Source organism: Vulpes lagopus, chromosome 23 (genome assembly GCF_018345385.1).
Source record: "Vulpes lagopus strain Blue_001 chromosome 23, ASM1834538v1, whole genome shotgun sequence".
NCBI lineage: Eukaryota > Metazoa > Chordata > Mammalia > Carnivora > Canidae > Vulpes > Vulpes lagopus.
The window spans coordinates 50424172-50447980 of record NC_054846.1 but is presented as its reverse complement, the minus strand read 5'-3'; the positions used below and the strand labels follow the sequence as shown (position 1 = coordinate 50447980).

Here is a 23809-nt window from a genome sequence, read left to right as displayed (position 1 = left end):
TGGCTGAACGAATAAAACAAGTAATCAGGGGTGAGCGTGGATGTGGAGAACAGGAGGAACAGAAGGTAAAGGTCTCCCTCTTACACGTTGCAATTTGCCATCATTTTTTGAGTGAGTGGTGGGGGCTGCTCTCTACTTCACAAGAATCTTGGGAAAAGTTCATTTTCTCTGGTGGTAACACACTAAGGGTGGCAACTAATTGTGTTCGATTTTGCATATTTTCTGCAAGTAATAAGCATCATTTAGAATAACGTAACTATCTTTCAGCGATCCGTGTGGAAGGCTTTTCAAGATGCAGTACACAAATGCAAGAGCTCGGTGAAGCAGCTAGACCCAGCCCTGAGTTACAGCACGCTCTTTTTCTGTGCTCAGACTCTGCATAGGCCCTCCCAGCCCCCCAGGCTTCCACTCCAGAGGCTCCGGGCTTGTTGCCTTTTCCCTGCAGCGCTGTGAAGGAGCAAGCCCAGAGTTCATGGTAAGATGCCCAGAGCCCCAGGCTGGGCCAGAGAGGTCAGTGCAGGATGCAACGCTGAGAGGGAAGGGAGGAGACAGCCCGCCCCACCGCCCGCCCGCCCGCCGGTCTCCTCGGCAGCATCCTTCTCCGCCCCTCCCTTCCGGTACCTTCTGGTGCCCGTAGAACCAGTGGGTGGGGGGCGCGGGGAAGGGGCACAGGTCTCGCAGCAGCCGCAGCCTCCGCAGGTAGAGCTTGATGGCCTGCAGCAGCCCCAGGGCCAGGCAGAAGGCGAAGGCCAGGTACAAGGGCCGCGCCCAGCGCGTCTCGAGCCAGGACGACTCCATCCCTGTGCACCAGGCGGGGCGCGCGGGGACTCGGGGCCCGGGAGGGGGGAGCCCTCTGCGCGCGCCGCCGGGAGAGGTCCCCAGCCCACCGCGACTCGGTGCCCTCAACAAGCTCCTTCCTCCCCGGGAGGAGGGAGAGCGCTGGGAGGGACAGCTCAGGCTTGGCCAGCGGAGGCAGGCGCGAGTTCTCGGGTTTCTAACCCTTTATCTTTAAAAAAAAAAAAATTTTTTTTTTAAAATTTCTTTTTATTGGAGTTCAATTTGCCAACATATAGCATAACACCCAGTGCTCATCCCATCTAACCCTTTATCAATAGAGAGCAATCTTCATTCAGGGCGACTTCTTAATGCCCCTCTGGAATGTCACACTTCAGCTGTGACAGTTTTCAATCATGGGAAGTCAGAATTTAGGTGTTGAAATAATTCCAAGGCAGAGGCCATTGTCTTTCTTTGTTGCCACAAATAAATGGTATACTGCTATGTTTTTTTTTTTAAAAAAAGACCAATAAAAATAAATTTATTATTAAAAAAGAACAAAATAAAACACCCCCAAACTAAAAATCTTCTTCCCTGCTCTGAAATTTTGTCAAAACTCACGGGGGTCTTGGGGCTGGGGATGGATATGTGTAATTATTATACTCATAATATGGCTTGTCCAGTGGTGTGCTGGTAAAGGTTCAACAATTGGTCCTCACTTGGATTTCTAGCATTTGCCAATGTCCATCATGTACTATTTTAAACTGCAGAAGACACTACAGATACAATCAGGGCCCACTACATAATTTGGATCCCAGTGCAAGAAAAAATGTGGTATCCCTTGTTAAAAAGTTATTAACAATTTCAAGGTGATGACGGTAGAGCATTAAACCAAGCATATGCCCTTCTGCGTATGGGGCCTTGTTCCAGGCCCATGAAGCCATCCCTGGATACAAGGGACATAAATAGCCTTGAGAACATAGATAATAGGAAAATGTAGTAAGATAATTAGAAAGTAATGTGGTTTAGGTATTTATTACCTACGAGGTGGTGAACTAGGATCCAACAGACCTGACTTCCCAAGCTGCTATTCCCATTCCCAGCCTTCTTTATAGGCATTCCCAAAATTCATTCATTCATTCATTCATTCATTCATTCATTCATTCATTCACTTATGCTAAGAAAGGCACATGTTAGATGTTGGATTTACAGCCTTGAACAATAAACTCAATCTCTGCTACAACTCCCTATTTTCTTCCCTGTCACTGCCCCCAATACTCAAGCCCCCACCCCAGTCTTCATTGCCAGGTTTTTTGCTAAGTTAATAATTAAGACAGACTTCATTGGTGATAACTTCATATGGACTAAGTACCAACCCCTGGGGTGTTCCACTATGTCCCACACATTAAATGTTACAGCTCCCTCTTCCCCAGACCTTGCCTTCTCCTGCCTATCTCCATTCCTCAAGTAGAAGTTGTTATTTGACGGTGTCTCAGAATCTTCTGGTTTATACAGTCTCCTCTGGGTGACTCATAGCATTTTAGTTTCTTCAGATTCTTCCTCTGTACCCTGCCCCTTCCCCAAATCATGATAAATATATAATGGCTTTCACATAACCACATCATGGTGACCAGGCTGAGGACCTCAGACTCATGTTCTGCCTTGGGTCTAGCCAAGCTAGTCTTGGCTTCATGACATCTAGTCTGCTCTGGTCCTGGGGTCCTCTGGGCTGACTGACAAATAGTAGAGTGGAGTTCATGAACTTCCAGTTAGTTGTCTCAGCAGGGTCGGGATCTGGGGACTCCTTAGCTGACCTAGTCTTATTCAGACTCTTGCTAAAGATGTAAATCCCTTCTGAGACGTGGCTGGTCCAGCCACTGTATTCTGTATACTTCCTTGGAAAACAAACAATTTTGACACTTTTTGTACTATACCCAAGAGCTTAAGAGAGGCTTACGGGTGCTAGCTCAAGTCTTCTCTCTGCTTCACTGCCATTTTCACTCTGGTTCCTCTCCAAAAGGAAGCAAAGCAAAATCTATCTAAATCTCTACTTCCAGAATTTTAGCCTAGAGGGAGAAAATCAGATGCTTTCCTGACCTCGGGCTTTACCACTTCTGCTATAATTTACCCTAGTCCACCAGGCTGGAAGAGGTGGGCTTTTTCACAACTTCCACTCATAAGGTAGAAACTTCCTTATGATACAGTCTGTGTCCTCTCTACCCCTGATTGAGACTTAAAATCTACAGCCTACTCCAATAGGACATGCTAATGGGACATACAGGAAGTTAGAAAATTATTCTGGCCAAAGACTGGCTTTCAATACTAATTGCAACATGAAAATCCCACTTTGGAGACCAATAGCAGAACATGTATCCCTTCCTTCTTTTGGCAGACCTGTGCAAATGTCCATTGACTTGAATTTCCTTGGCTGGAGGACCGGGGAAAGGGACACTGAAAAAGCCTAGCAACATGGTCAGCCCAGGTTAAGGAGTTCAGACTTTACAAAAAGTGATGGGAATCCACCAAAGGGATTTAAGATGGAAAGTGACATAGGTAGTAGACACAGCTATTTGGGAGATAATAATAGGCAAATATTTATTGGGTGCTTACTTAGTGTCAACTACTATTTTAAAATGATTTACATGTAGTAACTCATTTAGTACTCATAATAAAAATTTGAGGTAGCTATTACCATTATCCCTATTGTATATATATATGGAAACTGACACACACAGAGATTATGAAGTTTGCCCAAGACATCAGAGGGTGAGAATGGGGATCAGGATTTAAATCTGGCCATTCTCAAGAATCCAGGTCCTAGGATCTTAACAAGTACAGGAATAAAGGATATGTGTATGGAGTGGGTGAACAACCAGCACTAGAAGACCACTTCTGATACTTTTGCAATATTCAGATAAGGTGTGATAGTGGCCTGGCAAGGGGGAGTGCAGAATGAGTGGGAGAATATTAGAGAGTGTTTTTGATGGAGTTGGTAATCAGATGTGCACCCAGTAGGGAAGAAATCCAGGATGATCGCTGTGTTTCTCCACATTGAGATAGAGCAAAAAGAATCACTCTTTTCTCTTGCTCTGCCTCCAGCCCCCTTCCATGTGTCTTCTGTTCTTCTTGAACCTGCCCTTAGGACTTACCTCCTCAGGAATGCTTCTCTAACCACCCAGCCCTTTGGGAATCTATCCTATGAACAATTGAAGCACTCATTTTCATACCTCTCATTTGATACTTCATTTATTCATATTTTCATTTATGACTCATTCCATAGTTAGCAATTCTTTTTTTCTTTTTTAATAAATTAATTTTTATTGGTGTTCAATTTACCAACATACAGAATAACACCCAGTGCTCATCCCGTCAAGTGTCCCCCTCAGTGCCCGTCACTCATTCACCCCCACCCCCCGCCGTCCTCCCCTTCCACCACCCCTACTTCATTTCCCAGAGTTAGGAGTCTTTATGTTCTGTCTCCCTTCCTGATATTTCCCACACATTTCTTCTCCCTTCCCTTATATTCCCTTTCACTAATATTTATATTCCCCAAATGAATGAGAACATACACTGTTTGTCCTTCTCCGATTGAATTATTTCACTCAGCATAATACCCTCCAGTTCCATCCACGTTGAAGCAAATGGTGGGTATTTGTCGTTTCTAATTGCTGAGTAATATTCCATTGTATACATAAACCACATCTTCTTTATCCATTGATCTTTCGATGGACACTGAGGCTCCTTCCACAGTTTGGCTATTGTGACCATTGCTGCTAGAAACATCGGGGTGCAGGTGTCCCGACGTTTCATTGCATCTGAATCTTTGGGGTAAATCCCCAACAGTGCAATTGCTGGGTCGTAGGGCAGGACTATTTTTAACTCTTTGAGGAACCTCCACACAGTTCCAGAGTGGCTGCACCAGTTCACATTCCCACCAACAGTGTAAGAGGGTTCCCTTTTCTCCGCATCCTCTCCAACATTTGTTGTTTCCTGCCTTGTTAATTTTCCCCATTCTCACTGGTGTGAGGTGGTATCTCACTGTGGTTTTGATTTGTATTTCCCTGATGGCAAGTGATGCAGAGCATTTTCTCATGTGCATGTTGGCCATATCCATGTCTTCCTCTGTGAGATTTCTCTTCATGTCTTTGGCCCATTTCATGATTGGATTGTTTGTTTCTTTGCTGTTGAGTTTAAGTTCTTTATAGATTTTGGAAACTACCCTTTATCTGATATGTCATTTGCAAATATCTTCTCAGATTCTGTAGGTTGTCTTTTAGTTTTGTTGACTGTATCCTTTGCTGTGCAAAAGCTTCTTATCTTGATGAAGTCCCAATAGTTCATTTTTGCTTTTGTTTCTTTTGCCTTTGTGGATGTATCTTGCAAGAAGTTACTGTGGCTGAGTTCAAAAAGAGTGTTGCCTGTGTTCTCCTCTAGGATTTTGATGGAATCTTGTCTCACATTTAGATCTCTCATCCATTTTGAGTTTATCTTTGTGTATGGTGAAAGAGAGTGGCCTAGTTTCATTCTTCTGCATGTGGATGTCCAATTTTCCCAACACCATTCATTGAAGAGACTGTCTTTCTTCCAATGGATAGTCTTTCCTCCTTTATCGAATATTAGTTGACCATAAAGTTCAGGGTCCATTTCTGGGTTCTCTATTCTGTTCCATTGATCTATGTGTCTGTTTTTGTGCCAGTACCACACTGTCCTGATGACCACAGCTTTGTAGTACAACCTGAAATCTGGCATTGTGATGCCCCCAGCTATGGTTTTCTTTTTTAAAATTCCCCTGGCTATTCGGGGTCTTTTCTGATTCCACACAAATCTTAAAATAATTTGTTCTAACTCTATGAAGAAAGTCCATGGTATTTTGATAGGGATTGCATTAAACATGTAAATTGCCCTGGGTAACATTGACATTTTCACAATATTAATTCTGCCAATCCATGAGCATGGAATATCTTTCCATCTCTTTGTGTCTTCCTCAATTTCTTTCAGAAGTGTTCTATAGTTTTTAGGGTATAGATCTTTTACCTCTTTGGTTAGGTTTATTCCTAGGTATCTTATGCTTTTGGGTGCAATTGTAAATGGGATTGACTCCTTAATTTCTCTTTCTTCAGTCTCATTGTTAGTGTATAGAAATGCCATTGATTTCTGGGCATTGATTTTGTATCCTGCCACGCTACCAAATTGCTGTATGAGTTCTAGCAATCTTGGGGTGGAGGCTTTTGGGTTTCCTATGTAGAGTATCTTGTCATCGGCGAAGAGGGAGAGTTTGACTTCTTCTTTGCCAATTTGAATGCCTTTAATGTCTTTTTGTTGTCTGATTGCTGAGGCGAGGACTTCCAGAACTATGTTGAACAGCAGTGGTGAGAGTGGACATCCCTGTCTTGTTCCTGATCTTAGGGGAAAGGCTCCCAGTGCTTCCCCATTGAGAATGATATTTGCTGTGGGCTCTTCGTAAATGGCTTTTAAGATGTCGAGGAAAGTTCCCTCTATCCCAACACTCTGAAGGGTTTTGATCAGGAATGGATGCTGTATTTTGTCAAATGCTTTCTCTGCATCTAATGAGAGTATCATATGGTTCTTGGTTTTTCTCTTGCTGATATGATGAATCACATTGATGGTTTTACGAGTGTTGAACCAGCCTTGTGTCCCGGGGATAAATCCACTTGGTCATGGTGAATAATTTTCTTAATGTGTTGTTGGATCCTATTGGCTAGTATCTTGTTGAGAATTTTTGCATCCATATTCATCAGGGATATTGGTCTGTAATTCTCCTTTTTTTTTTTAATTCTCCTTTTTGGTGGGGTCTTTGTCTGGTTTCAGAATTAAGGTGATGCTGGCCTCATAGAACGAATTTGGAAGTACTCCATCTCTTTCTATCTTTCCAAACAGCTTTAGCAGAATAGGTATGATTTCTTCTTTAAACATTTGATAGAATTCGCCTGGGAAGCCATCTGGCCCTGGACTCTTGTGTCTTGGGAGGTTTTTGATGACTGCTTCAATTTCCTCCCTGGTTATTGGCCTGTTCAGGTTTTCTATTTCTTCCTGCTCCAGTTTTGGTAGTTTGTGGCTTTCCAGGAATGCGTCCATTTCTTCTAGACTTCCTAATTTATTGGCTTACAGCTACTCATAATGTGTTTCTAAAATCGTTTGTATTTCCTTGGTGTTGGTGGTGATCTCTCCTTTCTCATTCATGATTTTATTAATTTGAGTCTTCTCTCTCTTCTTTTTAATAAGGCTGGCTAATGGTTTATCTATCTTATTAATGCTTTCAAAGAACCAACTCCTGGTTCTGTTGATCTGTTCCACAGTTCGGTCTGGATTTCATTGAGTTCTGCTCAAATTTTAATTAAGTCTCCTCTTCTGCTGGGCGTGGTGTCCATTTGCTGTTTTTTCTCTAGCTCCTTTATGTGTAAGGTGAGCTTTTGTATTTGAGTTCTTTCCAGTTTTTGAATGGATGCTTGTATTGCGATGTATTTCCCCTTCAGGACTGCTTTTGCTGCATCCCAAAGATTTTGAAGGGTTGTATCTTCATTCTCATTAGTTTCCATGAATCCTTTTAATTCTTCCTTAATTTCCTGGTTGACCCTTTCATCTTTTAGCAGGATGGTCCTTAACCTCCACGTGTTTGAGGTCCTTCCAAACTTCTTGTTGTGATTTAGTTCTAATTTCAAGGCATTATGGTCTGAGAATATACAGGGGACTATCCCGATCTTTTGGTATCGGTTCAGACCCGATTTGTGACCCAGTATGTGGTCTATTCTGGAGAAAGTTCCATGTGCACTTGAGAAGAATGTGTATTCAGTTGAGTTTGGATGTAAAGTTCTGTAGATATCTGTGAAATCCATCTGGTCCAGTGTATCATTTAAAGCTCTCGTTTCTTTGGAGATGTTGTGCTTAAAGACCTATTCAGGGTACAAAGAGCTAGATTGAATTCACCAAGTATAAGTGTATTATTATCTAAGTGTTTCTTCAGTTTGGTTATTAATTGGTTTAAATATTTGGCAGCTCCCACATTCGGGGCAATATATTGAGGATTGTTAAGTCCTCTTGTTGGATATGTCCTTTAAGTATGATATAGTGTACCTCTTCATCTCTCACTATAGTTTTCGGGGTAAATTTTAGTTTATCTGATATAAGGATGGCAACCCCTGCTTTCTTTTGAGGACCATTTGAATGGTAAATGGTTCTCCAACCTTTTATTTTCAGGTTGTAGGTGTCCTTCTGTCTAAAATGAGTCTCTTGTAGACAGCAAATAGATGGGTCCTGCTTTTTTATCCAGTCTGAAACCCCGCGCCTTTTGATGGGGTCATTAAGCCCGTTCATGTTCAGAGTTACTATTGACAGATATGAGTTTAGTGTTATCATATCTATTCAGTCCTTGTTTTTGTGGATTGTTCCACTGAACTTCTTCTTAAAGGGGAATTTTAAGAGTCCCCCTTAAAATTTCTTGCAGAGCTGGTTTGGAGGTCACATATTCTTTCAGTTCCTGCCTGTCTTGGAAGCTCTTTATCTCTCCTTCCATTTTGAATGAGAGCCTTGCTTGATTAAGTATTCTTGGTTGCATGTTCTTCTCATTTAGGACCCTGAATATATCCTGCCAGCCCTTTCTGGCCTGCCAGGTCTCTGTGGAGAGGTCTGCTGTTACCCTAATATTCCTCCCCATAAAAGTCAGGGACTTTTTGTCTCTTGCTGCTTTAAGGATCTTCTCTTTATCTTTGGAATTTGCAAGCTTCACTATTAAATGTCGAGGTGTTGAACCGTTTTTATTGATTTTAGGGAGGGATCTCTCTATTTCCTGGATCTGAATGCCTGTTTCCCTTCCCAGATTAGGAAAGTTTTCAGCAAGGATTTGTTCAAATACATATTCTGGCCCTCTGTCCCTTTCAGCGCCCTCGGGAACCCCAAATCAAAGTAGGTTTTTCTTCCTCAGGATGTGGTTTATTTCCCTTAATCTGTCTTCATGGTCTCTTAATTGTCTGTCTCCTTTTTCCTCAGTTTCCCTCTTTGCCATCAACTTCTCTTCTCTGTCACTCACTCGTTCTTCCACCTCGTTAACCCTCGTCGTTAGGACTTCTAGTTTGGATTGCATCTCATTCAATTGATTTTTAATTTCTGCCTGATTGGATCTAAATTCTGCAGTCATGAAGTCTCTTGAGTCCTTTATGCTTTTTTCTAGAGCCACCAGTAGCTGTATAATAGTGCTTCTGAATTGGCTTTCTGACCTTGAATTGTAATCCAGAGTTTGTAACTCTGTGGGAGAGAGGACTGTTTCTGATTCTTTCTTTTGAGGTGATGTTTTCCTTCTAGTCATTTTGCTCAGTGCAGAGTGGCCAAAAACAAGTTGTATTGGGAAAAGGAGAAAAAGAGAGAGAGAAAAGGAAAGAAAAGAGAAAGAAGAAAAAAAAGGGAAAAAAGAGAAGAAAAAGAGAAAGAAAAAGAAAGAAAGGTGAAAAAAAAGGGGTGGGGGAAGCTATCAGAAATCAAAAAGAAATAAAAAAATACAAAACAAAACAAAAAAACAAAAAACACGGGGGAGTATCTTCCGATTCTGTATACTTTAAGTCCCTTGACTTCCCTTGGACCTGGTCCGCCTCGCTGTTCTTCTGGGGGAGGGGCCTGTTGTGCTGATTTTCAGGTGTTAGCGCTTGGGGGAGCTGCTCTGCCCCTGCCTGGTGCAGGGCTCAGTGGGGTTGTTTACCCCGTGAGGCCCCGGGAGGAACCGCCACAGTGGCTACGGCAGCTCTGGAAACCTGGATTCAGCCCCCACAGTAACTCCGGGGCTCTCCGTCTGCAGGGCCTGGAGGCTCCGGGGCGGGGCCACTGATCTGCTCATCTCGGGGCAGGAGCGTCCTCGCTGTCCTGGGCCCTCCCGGCCTCTGCCTGTCCCGGGGGAGGCCGGATCCTGGGCTGTGTCCCGGCGCCCTGTGCCCCGCGGCCTGCGCTATTGGATTCGCGCTCCCGCCCCGCAGCCCCCTCCGTGGAGCCACCGCCCGAGCCCCTCCGAGCTGCTCCGGGTCCCGCCGTGCTCGCTGCAGCCCTTAGGGAGCTCCGCGCACTCTCCTGGGCGCAGGTGCCTGTTAGTGTCCCCGGGAGCCCGAGGGCATCCCCGCCCTCCTGGGTCCTGCTCTAACTCCCTGCGGGCGCCTTTCCGCGGGGAAGGTCGGTGCAGCTCCTGCTCCTCCGGGACGGGGCTCTCCTGTCCTGGGGACACTCGCCCCGGCCTCAGCTCGGCTCCTCGCGGGGCCCCTCCCCCTTGGAGGCCTTTTGTTTCTTTATTTTTCCCCGTCTTCCTACCTTGATAGAAGCGCGAACCCTTCTCACTGTAGCATTCCAGCTGTTCTCTCTTTAAATCTCAGGCCGAATTCGTAGATTTTCAGGATGATTTGAAGGTTATCTAGGTAATCTGGTGGGGACAGGTGATTTGGGGACCCTACTCTTCAGCCATCTTGCCCCTCCCTCCCCATAGCTAGCAATTCTATGCACCTTCATTATATATCTCTTTTCATGTTTGACTTATCTTCCTGGAAACTCCATGATGGTGCAAACATTTCCTCTCCTCATTTCGTAGATTCCTTTGGAGCCCAGCTCTGAGCTAGGCACATAGTAGATGCTTTACTAATAGTTATTTAATATGCTTTAGAAATAGCTATTCACTTGAACTGGAGAAACTTTTTGAGGGCTTTTAGGAACGAGCGGAATGAGGAATGGAAAATGCAGGTATATGACCTACACAAGAGGACAACAAAGAAACGGAGACATCCTAGGTCAGGGGATTTGTCTACTAAGACGATAACCATCAGGCAGGGTGTGGGAAGGGAGGTGAAGAGAAGAAGAATGAAGTAAAATGACAGCTGTTTTCATAGTGGGGAAAACACTCCCTTAGTGTTCCTAAGGGAGATAGTGCTGATAAAGAGGAAGAATGGAAGGTGCTGAGAGAGGGACATTGAGAGAAAATATAGGGCCAGGGATGAGTAAGTTGTTGAATAGAAGGAATGAGCTGGATGGGGTAGGGCATAGAAACCTCAGAGATGTCCAGTCCCAGACAGCTTTATGAAAAATTTGAGACTATGCAGTGATCTCTTCAGTCTGTTTTTGACAGCACGTGAGTTACAATTTTGAAGGCATCCAGCTGGGAAGACCAACGCATTAGAGGCATAGGAGGCAGGATGGGGGGGCGGGGCGTGGGCAGCTTACATCTCTGATGCCAGATAACCTCAATTTTCTCAGAGTATTCTGAGGCATCTTCTGCCCTGGCAGGGGCAGAGAGGACTGAGTGCCTGAGCAGGGCAGGGATTTGGAGCAGCTGCTGTGGTGATGCTGAGGGCATCGGCAAGCAGTTGTTAAGTGGAATTTACATAGCAGGTTCATGCAGAGGGCCCAGGGCACATGATTCCATTATGTATTTTCTCCCACAACAGTCCAGAATAAGAGAATGAAAATATTCAGAAAGGAAGCATAGAGCGAGTTTCTACCTTCATTGCTGCATCCTGTACATCAGCCAGTGCTGGGCAATGCCAGGATACAAAGATGGATCGAGTGTACACCTCTTCCTGGGATAGCTCACAGCCTGGGGGAGAGGACAGATATAGTACAATGGATAGCTGATATGACTGGAAGGATCTTTATGGATTATCTCGACCTCATCTAGTCTTATGAATAAAGAAATTAAGTAAAAAAAAAAGCAGCTTTTCCTGAGCCCCCTTCTCCAGACTGAGAATTCCAAGATTTTCTCTCCTTTCATCTTTGCTGCCTGTGTGCCACACCAGTTGTGCTGATCTCTCCACCTCTCCACCCCTTAGATGACACAACCAGTGAGTCAGGACCCATTGATTGTGTCTAGCAGTGTTGGTCTGTTACCTTAAGTGATTTGAATATTTTAAAAACTGGGTCTAGAGCTGTGAGTTTCCAGAGGAGGAAAAGGAGCAAGCAGAGAAATTCGGAGGGACATGAGGAGCACCAGGTGTTGTGGGATACAAGGAGACAATGCTGAAACACTTTAAGTGATAGCCAGATGTTGAGTGGTCTTGAGACAAGGATCGAGTTTGAAATGTGTTTCTTGGAATCAGTGACATTGAAGTCAGCTATAACCATAGAAAGAGTTGTTAACGTGATGGATATACATTGGAAGAAAGACAGTCTCTTCAATAAATGGTGCTGGGAAAATTGGACATCCACATGCAGAAGAATGAAACTAGACCACTCTCTTTCACCATACACAAAGATAAACTCAAAATGGATGAAAGATCTAAATGTGAGATAAGATTCCATCAAAATCCTAGAGGAGAACACAGGCAACACCCTTTTTGAACTCGGCCACAGTAACTTCTTGCAAGATACATCCACAAAGGCAAAAGAAACAAAAGCAAAAATGAACTATTGGGACTTCATCAAGATAAGAAGCTTCTGCACAGCAAAGGATACAGTCAACAAAACTAAAAGACAACCTACAGAATGGGAGAAGATATTTGCAAATGACGTATCAGATAAAGGGCTAGTTTCCAAGATCTATAAAGAACTTCTTAAACTCAACAGCAAAGAAACTATCCAATCATGAAATAGGCAAAAGACATGAAGAGAAATCTCACAGAGGAAGACATAGACATGGCCAACATACACATGAGAAAATGCTCTGCATCACTTGCCATCAGGGAAATACAAATCAAAACCACAATCAGATCCCACCTCACACCAGTGAGAATGGGGAAAATTAACAAGGCAGGAAACCACAAATGTTGGAGGTGATGCGGAGAAAAGGGAAGCCTCTTACACTGTTGGTGGGAATGTGAACTGGCGCAGCCACTCTGGAACTGTGTGGAGGTTCCTCAAAGAGTTAAAAATAGACCTGCCCTATGACCCAGCAATTGCACTGTTGGGGATTTACCCCAAAGATACAGATGCAATGAAATGCCGGGACACCTGCATGTTTCTAGCAGCAATGTCCACAATAGCCAAACTGTGGAAGGAGCCTCGGTGTCTATCGAAAGATGAATGGATAAAGAAGATGTGGTTTATGTATACAATGGAATATTACTCAGCCATTAGAAATGACAAATACCCACCATTTGCTTCAACGTGGATGGAACTGGAGGGTATTATGCTGAGTGCAGGAAGTCAATCGGAGAAGGACAAACATTATATGTTCTCATTCATTTGGGGAATATAAATAATAGTGAAAGGGAATATAAGGGAAGGGAGAAGAAATGTGTGGGAAATATCAGAAAGGGAGACAGAACATAAAGACTCTTAACTCTGGGAAACGATCTAGGGGTGGTGGAAGGGGAGGAGGGCGGGGGGTGGGGGTGACTGGGTGGCGGGCACTGAGGTGGGCACTTGACGGGATGAGCACTGGGTGTTTTTCTGTATGTTGGCAAATTGAACACCAATAAAAAATAAAGTTATTATTAAAGAAAAGAAATAGTGAAAGGGATTATAGAAGATGGAAGGAAAATAAGAGGGAAGAATTAGAAAGGGAGAGAAAATATGAGAGACTCCTAACTCTGGGAAACAAACAAGGGGTAGTGGAAGGCGAAGTGGGCAAGGGGATGGGGTGACTGAGTTTCAGGCACTGAGGAGGGCACTTGACAGGAGGAGCAGTGGGTGTCATATGTTGGCAAGTAGAGCTTCATTAAAAAGATAAAATAAAATGTGCGTCCTGAGGACGTGAGCTCATGATAGGCCCTTGGGACCTGGTCCCCACAGAAGCCCCTGTTGGGGTGCTGGCATATGGTCCCATCCTGGGAGGTTCTTCCGTGAGTATGCTGGTTCTTGGCCCACCCAGGAGGTCCTGCTGCCCTCAGAGAGGGCCAGGCCCTGAATACCTCGCTTGGACCGGAAAGTGGGACCTTCGTGACATCTGAGGACCCCCACCCTACAGGTTTACCTGCTGGCTGTCCTTTCACCCTGGGCACTGTGCTAGCCCCTAAAACAGCCTGCCCAAGGGACCCCCGGAATGCACAGACCCAGCCTGCTCCCCCGTGCCGGGGGGCTGTGACGACTCCAACTTGGGAGGTCTCTGTGGAGCAGCTGGGGGTGGAGGTGCGGACCTGTGGGGCTGGCTCAGGCCCCAGCCAGCGTTTCCCCAGTTGATGGTGTCTCATTTGGAAGCACTGGACAAAGAGTGTATTTTAATAACTGCCAACTAACTGTTCTGTTCGAAAACTTCTTATCTGGATAAAGTTGTCTTTTGAGATTCAAAAAAAATAAAATAAATTTTATTTTATAAAATAAAATAAATGGGAGTTCCCCTTTGTACCTAGTGAGAATATTCTCTATCTGTTCATTCTCCACATAACATGAATATGTGTCTCGATTCTTAGATGTCGAAGGAATAGACATTCCTAAGTTCTCTCCTTATCCACGACAAACATTCAAACCCCAAGGGTTCCATCATTTATGATGCTATATTATTCCCATCGATGGCACTGACATTTTGTAATTTTAAGCTATATACTCCTATTCCCAACTCCAAGAACACAACTCCTGCAGGATTTCTGTCTTTATTGATACTCCTTTTGGATATCATCCAGATTTGATGTAATGATAAGATAACTCCTTGTTGACAACTGCAATATAGGTAAAACTATATACCTGCCAGTTAAAATAATGACTCAGGGGCCCTAAGTGGCTCAGCACTGGTGTGCATGTCTTGGTTTAGGTCATGATCCTGGGATCCTGGGATGGGGCCCCCTGCTCAGAGGAGAATCTGCTTTTCCCTCTGCCACTCCCCTGGTCATGCGATCTCTCACTTTCTCAAGTAAATACAAAAACATTTTGTATAAAAGTAATGATGACCCAGTACATTGCACCTTCTCTACAAGGAGATGTTGGCTTCAGGAAGAGGCTCAGAAATAGCATACAATTCTAATTCCCAAGATTTGATAGCTAGAGAGGGAGAGCTCTGGGGCAGGGAGAGTTCTTCTTTCACCCTTACGGGGTTGAGTACATCAAACATATCAGGAAACCCACTCTCATTCTTCAGATGGCCCACTCCCAGGGAGCCCTCAGGTTGATGGAGAGAGCAGCTGGTGACCACATCTGAGGTCCTTGAATGGTCTAGTCTACCTTTTAGCTCACCTCTGCTCTGAATCTCAGCCCTGCCACATCCCAACTGGGTGGTCATAGGCAAGTTGCTCAGCCTCTCTGAGGCTTAGGTGCTCAGGTGAACAATGGGCATTGGGCCTTCCTTGGAGGGTTGTTGTGAGATGGATTAGTCAATGCATATTCCCCAAGGGCTCATGGATGGTACTTGGTAAATGTGAGTTGTCCCTTGAGCTGCTCTCTAACATATGCCTCCAGTTTTTTCGGCTTCTGACCCTGGTCTGGGTCTGCTAATCTGGGCACATGTGCTGTGCCATGTCTGCCTCACCTCTCCTGCTACCTCCCTCAGAGTGATGAGAAGTGACTCTCATAGCAGCTGCCAAGCTGTGTGAGCTAGCACCTGGCCCCGCAGGCAGGTATGACCATTCTTCTCTCTTATGCCCCACAGGATTCTTAGTCTCGCTCTCCTTTTATGCCCTTTACCACAACCCGAATGTGTGGCCAAACCCAGAGGTACAATGGCCTTGGGAGGATGGTATGGGGAATCTCTGCATGCCAATCCTTCCTCTCATTCCATTTCTGGGTGTGTCATGAGGTTGAGAGGAAGAAGGAGCTGGCCATACCTATCCTGAACCTGGTGTTGCTGTACAGGTGTTTGACCCTTCCTGCTTTGCACCAGATGCCTCTCGACACAGCCATACTTTCCTGCCCTTCTCAGGAGGATAAAGTTGAGGCACTTGTACTGGGATGGGAGGAGAGGGCTGTTTACTAGGAACATTCCTGTTGTTTGTTGCTTCCTACATTTACATGGGTGTTGCAGATATGCCCTGACATGTTGGTGTGCTGGGAAAGAGGTGTGTGTCTCTATGCACGAAAGAAATTTGGTAATCACTGCAGGCTATGGAAACTTTGACCCATTTGTCTCACTCGTCTCCAGCCACAGTTCAGTGTCAATAGCTATTCAATGGCTCGAGGCATTCTTGTGATTTCTTCACTTTATGAGAGTGACTTTAGTACTGGACATTGTCACATGTAGTTTTCAAGTGTTGTCAAAGTCAAATCAGGGTATAATAAAAATATTTCTTTTGTACACATTCTCAAACCAGCCCCTCTCCCCACTCAACCCTCACACTGCACTGATGCCTAGGTGCATGTGTTTCCATCCTCAGCTGCCTCACGTCTGAGATATTTAAGCCTACAGAGGAAAATATCCTGCGATCTCTTAAGGGCCTCAGAAGTATTCAACTTGTGTCTCCAGTATTTTTGCTTCTATTCAAAAGAATTTTGGACTGCATGGAAATGATCATGAATAATTGACAGTTTTCTCTGTTGTGAAATCAGTACATACTGGGCTCTACATACCTGAATATTACACTTTGAGTCCAATTATCCAATAAGCAAGTATATAAAATGAGTATATTAAATGGCTTTTGAGAGAAAATCCACGGTTATGTATATGTATATGACAAGTGGCATTTGAAAGTTCATGGCATATGAAATATAAAGGACACTTGAAATGGCTGTTCAGCTGCATGACTATTCTCCTGAGTGAAATCCTCCTGGGCTGCTGAAATTGTCCTATAAATCATATATAGTAACTTCTGTAAACTTTTTAAGTAGTTATTAGAAAAATGCATTTTAGCAAATATATGAATCTTCAGTCCTTCTGAACTAAGTGAATCTACTCTCCAGAATAGGCTTTAAGCAAACTATTCTCCAGATACTGGGCCAGGATTTGGTTTCCTCCTGGGATTACCTCCTTCCTCCTAGACATTGGTGCAAGTCATGTGGTTGTCACTAGAGATAGGAGAGGGGTAGACAGCTCAATTCCTAGCTCAGAACTAATGGAGACTTCTGTTTATTCCTTTCTGCTTTCCTATTCAATTCGGTAAACCTCATTCAATATCTACGAATAATTATTAAGCCGGACTCTGTGCCAAGCCTGTGCTATGAGATGGGAAACTGCCCTGGCCTCCAGGAGTTCTCAGCCAAGAAATAAATGCCTCTACTCAAAAGAGACATCATCCATTCATTCTTTCTTGTCCACACTCATTTACTAATTGACCCTACAGCAGGACGTTCCGTGTTTCTGGCACTGTCCTGTACTGGAAAGTGACGTGTCCTTGAATAAAATACCATGTCATTCAGGGTCCAGGAATGAAGAGGCACAGCCAATGGGGGGTGGGTTGTGTGTGTGTGGGGGGCTGAAGACAGAGTGGCATTGCCCTTAGCCTTGCGCATTTGGCGGGCAGAGGTGGAGAGAGGGCATTCTCTTGGATATCCTCAACAGGTTCTGGGCTGGGAGACAGAACTGGATAGGTGACAGGTGAATGTGCCAACAACCCAGAGAGGGCTTTGATGCTCGCTGAGCCCTATGGGCATGCTTACCTGTGATGGAGGACATGGGGGCTTCTGAGTATAGGAGGGTGGGGTATCAGGAGAGGGATCAGAGGCAGGAGACAGAAAAGTCCAGGTGAGCAGCAGCTGAAGGATGATAGGCAGGACACTTCTGCACTAGAATTGGAAGGCAACAGCAGCTGGTTGAATGAGGGGCTGATGGGGAGGTAGGAGTCTGGACCCAAACTGGGAGGCAGATGGTGCAGCAGCTTGAGCATCCCTAAGGCTCTACCCCTGCAGGGAGCTTCCCTGTTGGCATCCTGACTTCCTTACCCAACTCTATCTTGTCATTTCTATGAGGATCTGGATCCCTGTGTGCCCGCGGGATATGGTTAGGATCTGAAGTGTGGTCCAGCCCACCCCCTCTGGTGCCCTGGCCTGGCCTCCACATTGTGAAACTAGAAATGGCTGATTCAGAGAGCAAAGAACCTAATGATTAATGTTGTAGTGATCACTTGACTTGGCTCTGAGGCTCAAAGTGTTGACCCGCCTGTAACAGGGTTTCAGGCCTGCTGAGAGCAGAGGTAAAAGGAGGAACTGGTCCCGGAGGAGTGTAGGCTTTTGTCAGAGGTCAAGGGGAGAGTGTTAACAAAGCAAGGCTTGGGGTAGAGATGTGCATGTGTCCAGGGAAGGGGATCAGGGCTGGGCCCATGCAGGCTGGCCCTGAATGGACTGTTCCTGGCAGGGGCTTTGAGGCCACTCGTCGTTTCCTTTTCCCTCCCTGGTCCAGGAACTGCATCGGGCAGCACTTTGCCGTGAACGAGTTGAAGTTGGCAGTGGCCCTGGCCCTGCTCCACTTTGAGCTGGCACCAGATCCCTTCAGGATCCCTGTTCCTACTCCAAGGATTGTGTTGATGTCCAAGAATGGGATCTACCTGCATCTCAGGAAGCTCCTCTAACCCTTGTGGGGACAAGGATGAGCCCCGAGGGCCTCCTGCCTGCCATTCTGTCTTCCTGTCAGTCTCTCCTGTCTGCTGGCTTCTGCTCACTTCCTGCTTTCCTCTGCTCACCTGCCAGCCTTCCTGCTCTCCTGCTCTCCTGCTCTTGCACATGAGATTGTGTTTCTGTGTCTCACCCTTTTCCATGATTCCTTCTTGTTTGTCTGTTGCCTTTCTCCTAAGGAGCTGTCGCTTGACTGTCCACATAAATCATCATGGCTGATTATTTTTCAGGCTCTGAAAGTGTGTCCTCTCTCCCTGTCGTTGTTTCTGGCTGCTGCTCCTCTGTCCCTATAATGTTTTCTCTTACTGCTTTACTGTATTACACAAACTTAGTTCTTTCAAAGAGCACAAATGGATAATCTTGTGTTTTAGGAGTCATAAATCTGAAATGAGTCTCACTGGGTCGCAACAAAGGCATGTAGATAATCTAAGGGATAATCTCTTCTCTTGTATTTTCCACCTTCTCAGAATCCACTCTTAAGGCTATTCAATGAGGGGACTAGGCCTCCTGATTTCTCATGGAAATATCCTTATCTTCAATTCAGCTGAGTCAGATGTTAACTATACCTGTCAAATTTTTAGTGCAACATCTAGACTTTTGTTTAATTGAACAAGGGTACTCCAGCCAATCCAAGTACACCTGTAAAGCGAGACATGTCAGTCGCCCTTTTGTCCACTTGGCATTCACACTTTCCCTTACACCATACTTTGTCTCTAACCAAGTAAAATAAAGTCATGCTCTACCAACTCAGCTGCCTATGACTGAACCTGTGTAGTCCCTTTTCCCCAAAAACAAAGCCCGTTTTTGGAAGGTCTTCTCTCTTCTCCCCAAAATGCTGTAACCTAAATGCTATGACAAAAAGTTAACTACTAGTTTTTCATGTTACATTTGATGTGCAGGTTATAAGACAAGGAAGGAAAAAATCAGACCCACATACCTACACATGCATAATTATACTCATAACAAGTAAGGGAAAATGCTAGAAAGCATTACACTCCTTATTTCTATAACATGTGACATGGCCATCATTAGCATTAAAAATTTTTTTTATTGCAGTTCAATTTGCCAACATATAACATAACACCCAGGGCTCATCCTACAGAGTGCCCCTTTCAGTGCCAATCACCTAGTCACCACAACTCCCTGCCCACCTCCCTTCCACTACAACTTATTCATTTCCCAGGGATAGGTGTCTCTCATGTTCTGTCTCCTTCACTGATATTTTCACTCATTTTCTCTTTTTTCCCCTTTATTCCCTTTCACTATTTTTTATATTTCCAAAATGAATGAGACCATATAATGTTTGTCCTTCTCCGATTCACTTATTTCACTCAGCATAATACCCTCCAGTTTTCATTTGAAAATGAAAACAACGACAGTCCAAAACTTTGGGATGCAGTGAAGGTGGTCATAAGAGGGGAAGTATATAGCAACCCAGGCCTTCCTTGAGAAACAAAAAGTGTCTCAAATACACAATTAACCTTATACCCAAAGGAGTTGCAGAATAAACAGCAAATAAAGCCCAAAAGCAGCAGAAGAAGGGAAATGATACAGATTAAAGCAGAAATAAATGATACAGAAATATTTTTTTAAAAACACAGTAGGACAGATCAATGAAACTGGGAACTGGTTCTTTTAAAGAATTAACAAAACTGATGAACTGCTACCCAGACCTAACAAACAGAAAAGAGAAAGGACCTGGATAAATAAAATCACAAATGAAAGAAGAGAGATGCTAACCAATACCACAGGAATACATTTATCAGGGAAGATTATGAGCAACTCTATGCCAGCAATTTGGGCAATGTGGAAGAAATAGATAAATGACTAGAAGCATACTAGCACATATACATATAAATTACCACAACCGAAAGAGGAAGAAACAGATAATTTGAACAGACCCATAACCAGTGAAGAAATTGAACCAGTAATCAAAAATCTTCCAATACACAAGCGCTCGTGGCCAGAGAGCTTCCCAGGGCAATTCTACCAACATGTAAAGTAGAGGGAACACCTATTCTTCTGAAACTGTTCCATAAAACAGAAACAGAAGGAAAATTTCCAACCCATCCTCTGAGGCCAACATTACTTTGATTCCAAAGCCAGACAAAGACCCAATAGAAAGGAGAATTACAAGACCACTATCCCTGACGAACACAACTACAAAAATTCTCAACAAGTTACTAGCAAATCAAATTAACAGTACATTAAAAGAATTATTGACATGATCCAGTCGGTTTTATTCCTGGACTCCAGGGTGGTTCAATATCCACGGATCAATCAACGTGATACACCACATTAATTAAAGAAAGGATAAGAACCATATAATCCTCTCAACGGATGCAGAAAAAGTATTTGACAAAAACATGGATAGAAGGAACATAGCTCAACATCATAAAGGCCATATACCAAAGACCCACAACTAATATCATCCTCAATGGGGAAAAACTGAGAGCTTTTCCCCAAAGGTCAGGAACATGCAGGGATGTTGACTCTCACCACTATTGTTCAATATAATACGGGAATTCCTGGCCTCGGGCATCAGACAATAAAAAGAAATAAAAGGCATCCACATCGGTAAGGAAGAAGTGAAACTTTTACTCTTTGTAGATGACATGATGCTCTCCACCAAAAAATTATGAGAACTTGTACATGAATTCGGCAAAGTTGCAAGATATAAAATCAACATACAGAAATCAGTTGCGTTTCTATACACCAATAATGAAGCTGCAGGAAGAGAAATCAAGGAATTGATCCCATTTACAATTGCACCAAAAATTGTAAGATCCCTAGGAATAAACCTAACCAAAGAGGTAAAAGGTCCGTGTTGAAAATTATAGAACACTTATGAAAGAAATTGAAGAAGAGCACAATCTCTATAAAAATACCACCAGAAATTTTCACATAGCTAGAAAAAACAACACTAAAATTTATATCGAATCAGAAAAGGCCAAGGTAATGTTGAAAAAGAGAGCAAAGCAGGGGGCATCACAATCCCAGACTTCAAGCTGTATTACAAAGCTATAATCATCAACAGGAGAGGACATGGCACAAAAGCAGACACAGAGGCCAATGGAACAGAATAAAGAACCCAGAAATGAACCCACACAATATGGCCAACTAATCTTTGACAAAGCAGGAAAGAACATCAGTGGGAAAGAGACAATCTCTTCAACAAAGATATTATACCAGTTATCCATGGTGTTGGCATAACTGGACAGTGACATGCAGAAGAAAGAAACTGGACCACTTTCTTACACCATACAGAGAAAGAAATTCAAAATGGTTGAAAGACTTAAATGGAAGACATGGAACCACAAATTCCTAGAAGAGAAAACAGGCAGCAACCCTTTGGACCTCAGACACAGGTACCTCTTTTTAGACATGTCTCCAGATGCAACTATCTATTGGGACCTCATCAAGATCAGAAAGCTTCTGCACAGTACAGGACATGATCAACAAAACTAAAAGGCATCTGATGGAATGAGAGAAGGTATTAGCTTATGTCTTATCAGATAAAGGGCTACTATCCAAAATCTATTTTTAAAAAACCACATTATGTTTTTTTCTGGCAAATAAAAGTTAAAAAAAGACATATCAGACTCAATACCCTAAAAACAAAAAATCAGGTCAAGGAAGAGGCAGAAGGCACGAGCAGACATTTCTCCAAAGAAGACATACAAATGACCAACAGACCATGAAAAAATGCTCAACATCACTCGGCATCAGGGAAACACAAGTCAAAACCACCTTGAACCAGTCAGAATGGCTCAAATTAACAACTCAGAAAACAATAGATGCTGGTGAGGATGTAGAAAGAGGCTCACTGTTTCACACTGTTGGTGGGAATGCAAACTGGTGCAGCCGCTGTGGAAACGGTATAGAAGTTCCTCAGAAAGTGAAAATGGAGCTACCTACAATTCAGCAATTGCACTACTAGGTTTTTACACAAAGGAAACCAGCACAGTGATTTGAAGGGGCACATGCATTCATTCCAATGTTTATAGCAACAATGTCCACAATCACCAAAATATACAAAGAGTCCAGATGTCCATTGACACATACATAAAGAAGTGGTATATAAATTCACACAATGGAATATTACTCATCCATCCAAAAGAATGAAGTCTTGTCCTTTGTAACGAAATGGATGGAACTAGTGGGCATTATGCTAAGTGAAATGTGTCAGTCAGAGAAAGATTAAAAAAAAATGTGATTTCACTCATATATATGTTTTTTGTTAAGAAACAAAACAGATGAGCATAGGGAAGGGAAGGAAAATAAAAGAAGATAAAAACAAAGAGGGAGGCAAACCTTAAGAGCCTAACTATAGGAAACAAACAGAGGGTACCTGGAGGGGAGGTGTGTGAGGATGGGAATATTGGGTGATGGGCATGAAGAAGGTGCACTTGATGTAATGAGGACTGGGTGTTAATGTAATTGATAAATCACTAAATTGTACTCTGGAAAACATATACACTAGATGTTAACTAACAACAATTTAAAGTAAAAAATGTCAAATAAAAAACAAAGAAACCTGTATTCTAAGTGGCAAAAGCAAAGCAGAAAGTGCTTAGCTGCTTGCCCAGGGCCACTCTACTGGCAAGAGGTGGAGACAGCATTCAGACTCAGGCGGTTTGGCCCCAGAGGCATTACTGTGAACCATTTGCTCAAAATCAGGCTCCAATGCACACATGCTATCTCCCATAGTTGCGGGGTATTTTATGTTTCCTCTGTTTGATCCACTGATTCCGTGGTGCAGAAGCATGCTTTGGGATGAATCCCACATATCAGCATAAATGCAAGCCTCACGATGCAGGGCATTTTTTGTGAGCCAGTGTGGAGCCTACCATGTAGCTAGATTTCACAGTCATTGAAATTTTGTATGATGTGAGTAGAGCTTACAATGAAGTGATGAAAGCAGAATGCAGAACTGTCTGTAGAGTCTGAGCTTAAGTCCTACTAAGTTGTGCCTGCATGGTCAACATTTTTTTTTTTCCTGAGGCCAGGAGGCTATTTCTTTCTCTTTTTTTTCTTTCTTTCTTTTTTTTTTTTGGAGTTCAATTTGCTAACATATAGCATAACACCCAGTGCTCATCCTTCCAAGTGCCCCCCTAGTGCCCATCACCCAGTCACCCCAACCCCCCACCCACCCACTTTCCACTACCCCTTGTTCATTTCCCGGAGTTAGGAGTCTCTCATATTTTGCCAACCTCACTGATATATTCACTCTTTCCTCTCCTTTTCCTTTATTCTGTTTCATTAATTTTTATATTCCCCAAATGAATGAGACCATATAATGTTTGTTGTTCTCTGATTGGCTTATTTCACTCTACATAATACCCTCCAGTTTCATCCACGTCGAAGCAAATGGTGGGTATTTGTCATTTTTAATGGCTAATTTTCCATTGTATACATAGACCACATCTTCTTGATCTATTCATCCTTCGATGGACACCAAGGCTCCTTCCACAGTTTGGCTATACTGGACACGGCTGCTATAAGCATCGGGGTGCAGGTGTTCTGGCATTTCACTGCATCTGTATCTTTGGGGTAAATCCCCAGCAGTGCAATTGTGGGTCGTAGGGCAGATCTATTTTCAACTTTTTGAGGAACCTCCACACATAATTCCAGAGTGGCTGCACCAGTT

At 43.6% G+C, this 23809-nt stretch overlaps 1 protein-coding gene across 3 annotated transcripts in view; it reads right to left on the bottom strand.

Annotated features, from left to right (window-relative positions):
- Positions 1-23809, bottom strand: part of LOC121481290 (cytochrome P450 4X1-like) — a 92702-nt gene that overhangs the window by 45142 nt on the left and 23751 nt on the right. For 2 of the 3 annotated variants that reach the window (XM_041738566.1, XM_041738567.1), the window contains one exon: positions 11256-11350. In XM_041738566.1, the coding sequence (XP_041594500.1) occupies positions 11256-11350 (95 nt within the window). Of the gene's footprint in view, positions 1-621; positions 877-11255; positions 11351-23809 lie in introns of those variants that run through there. The other variant, XM_041738568.1, reaches the window with a different exon arrangement.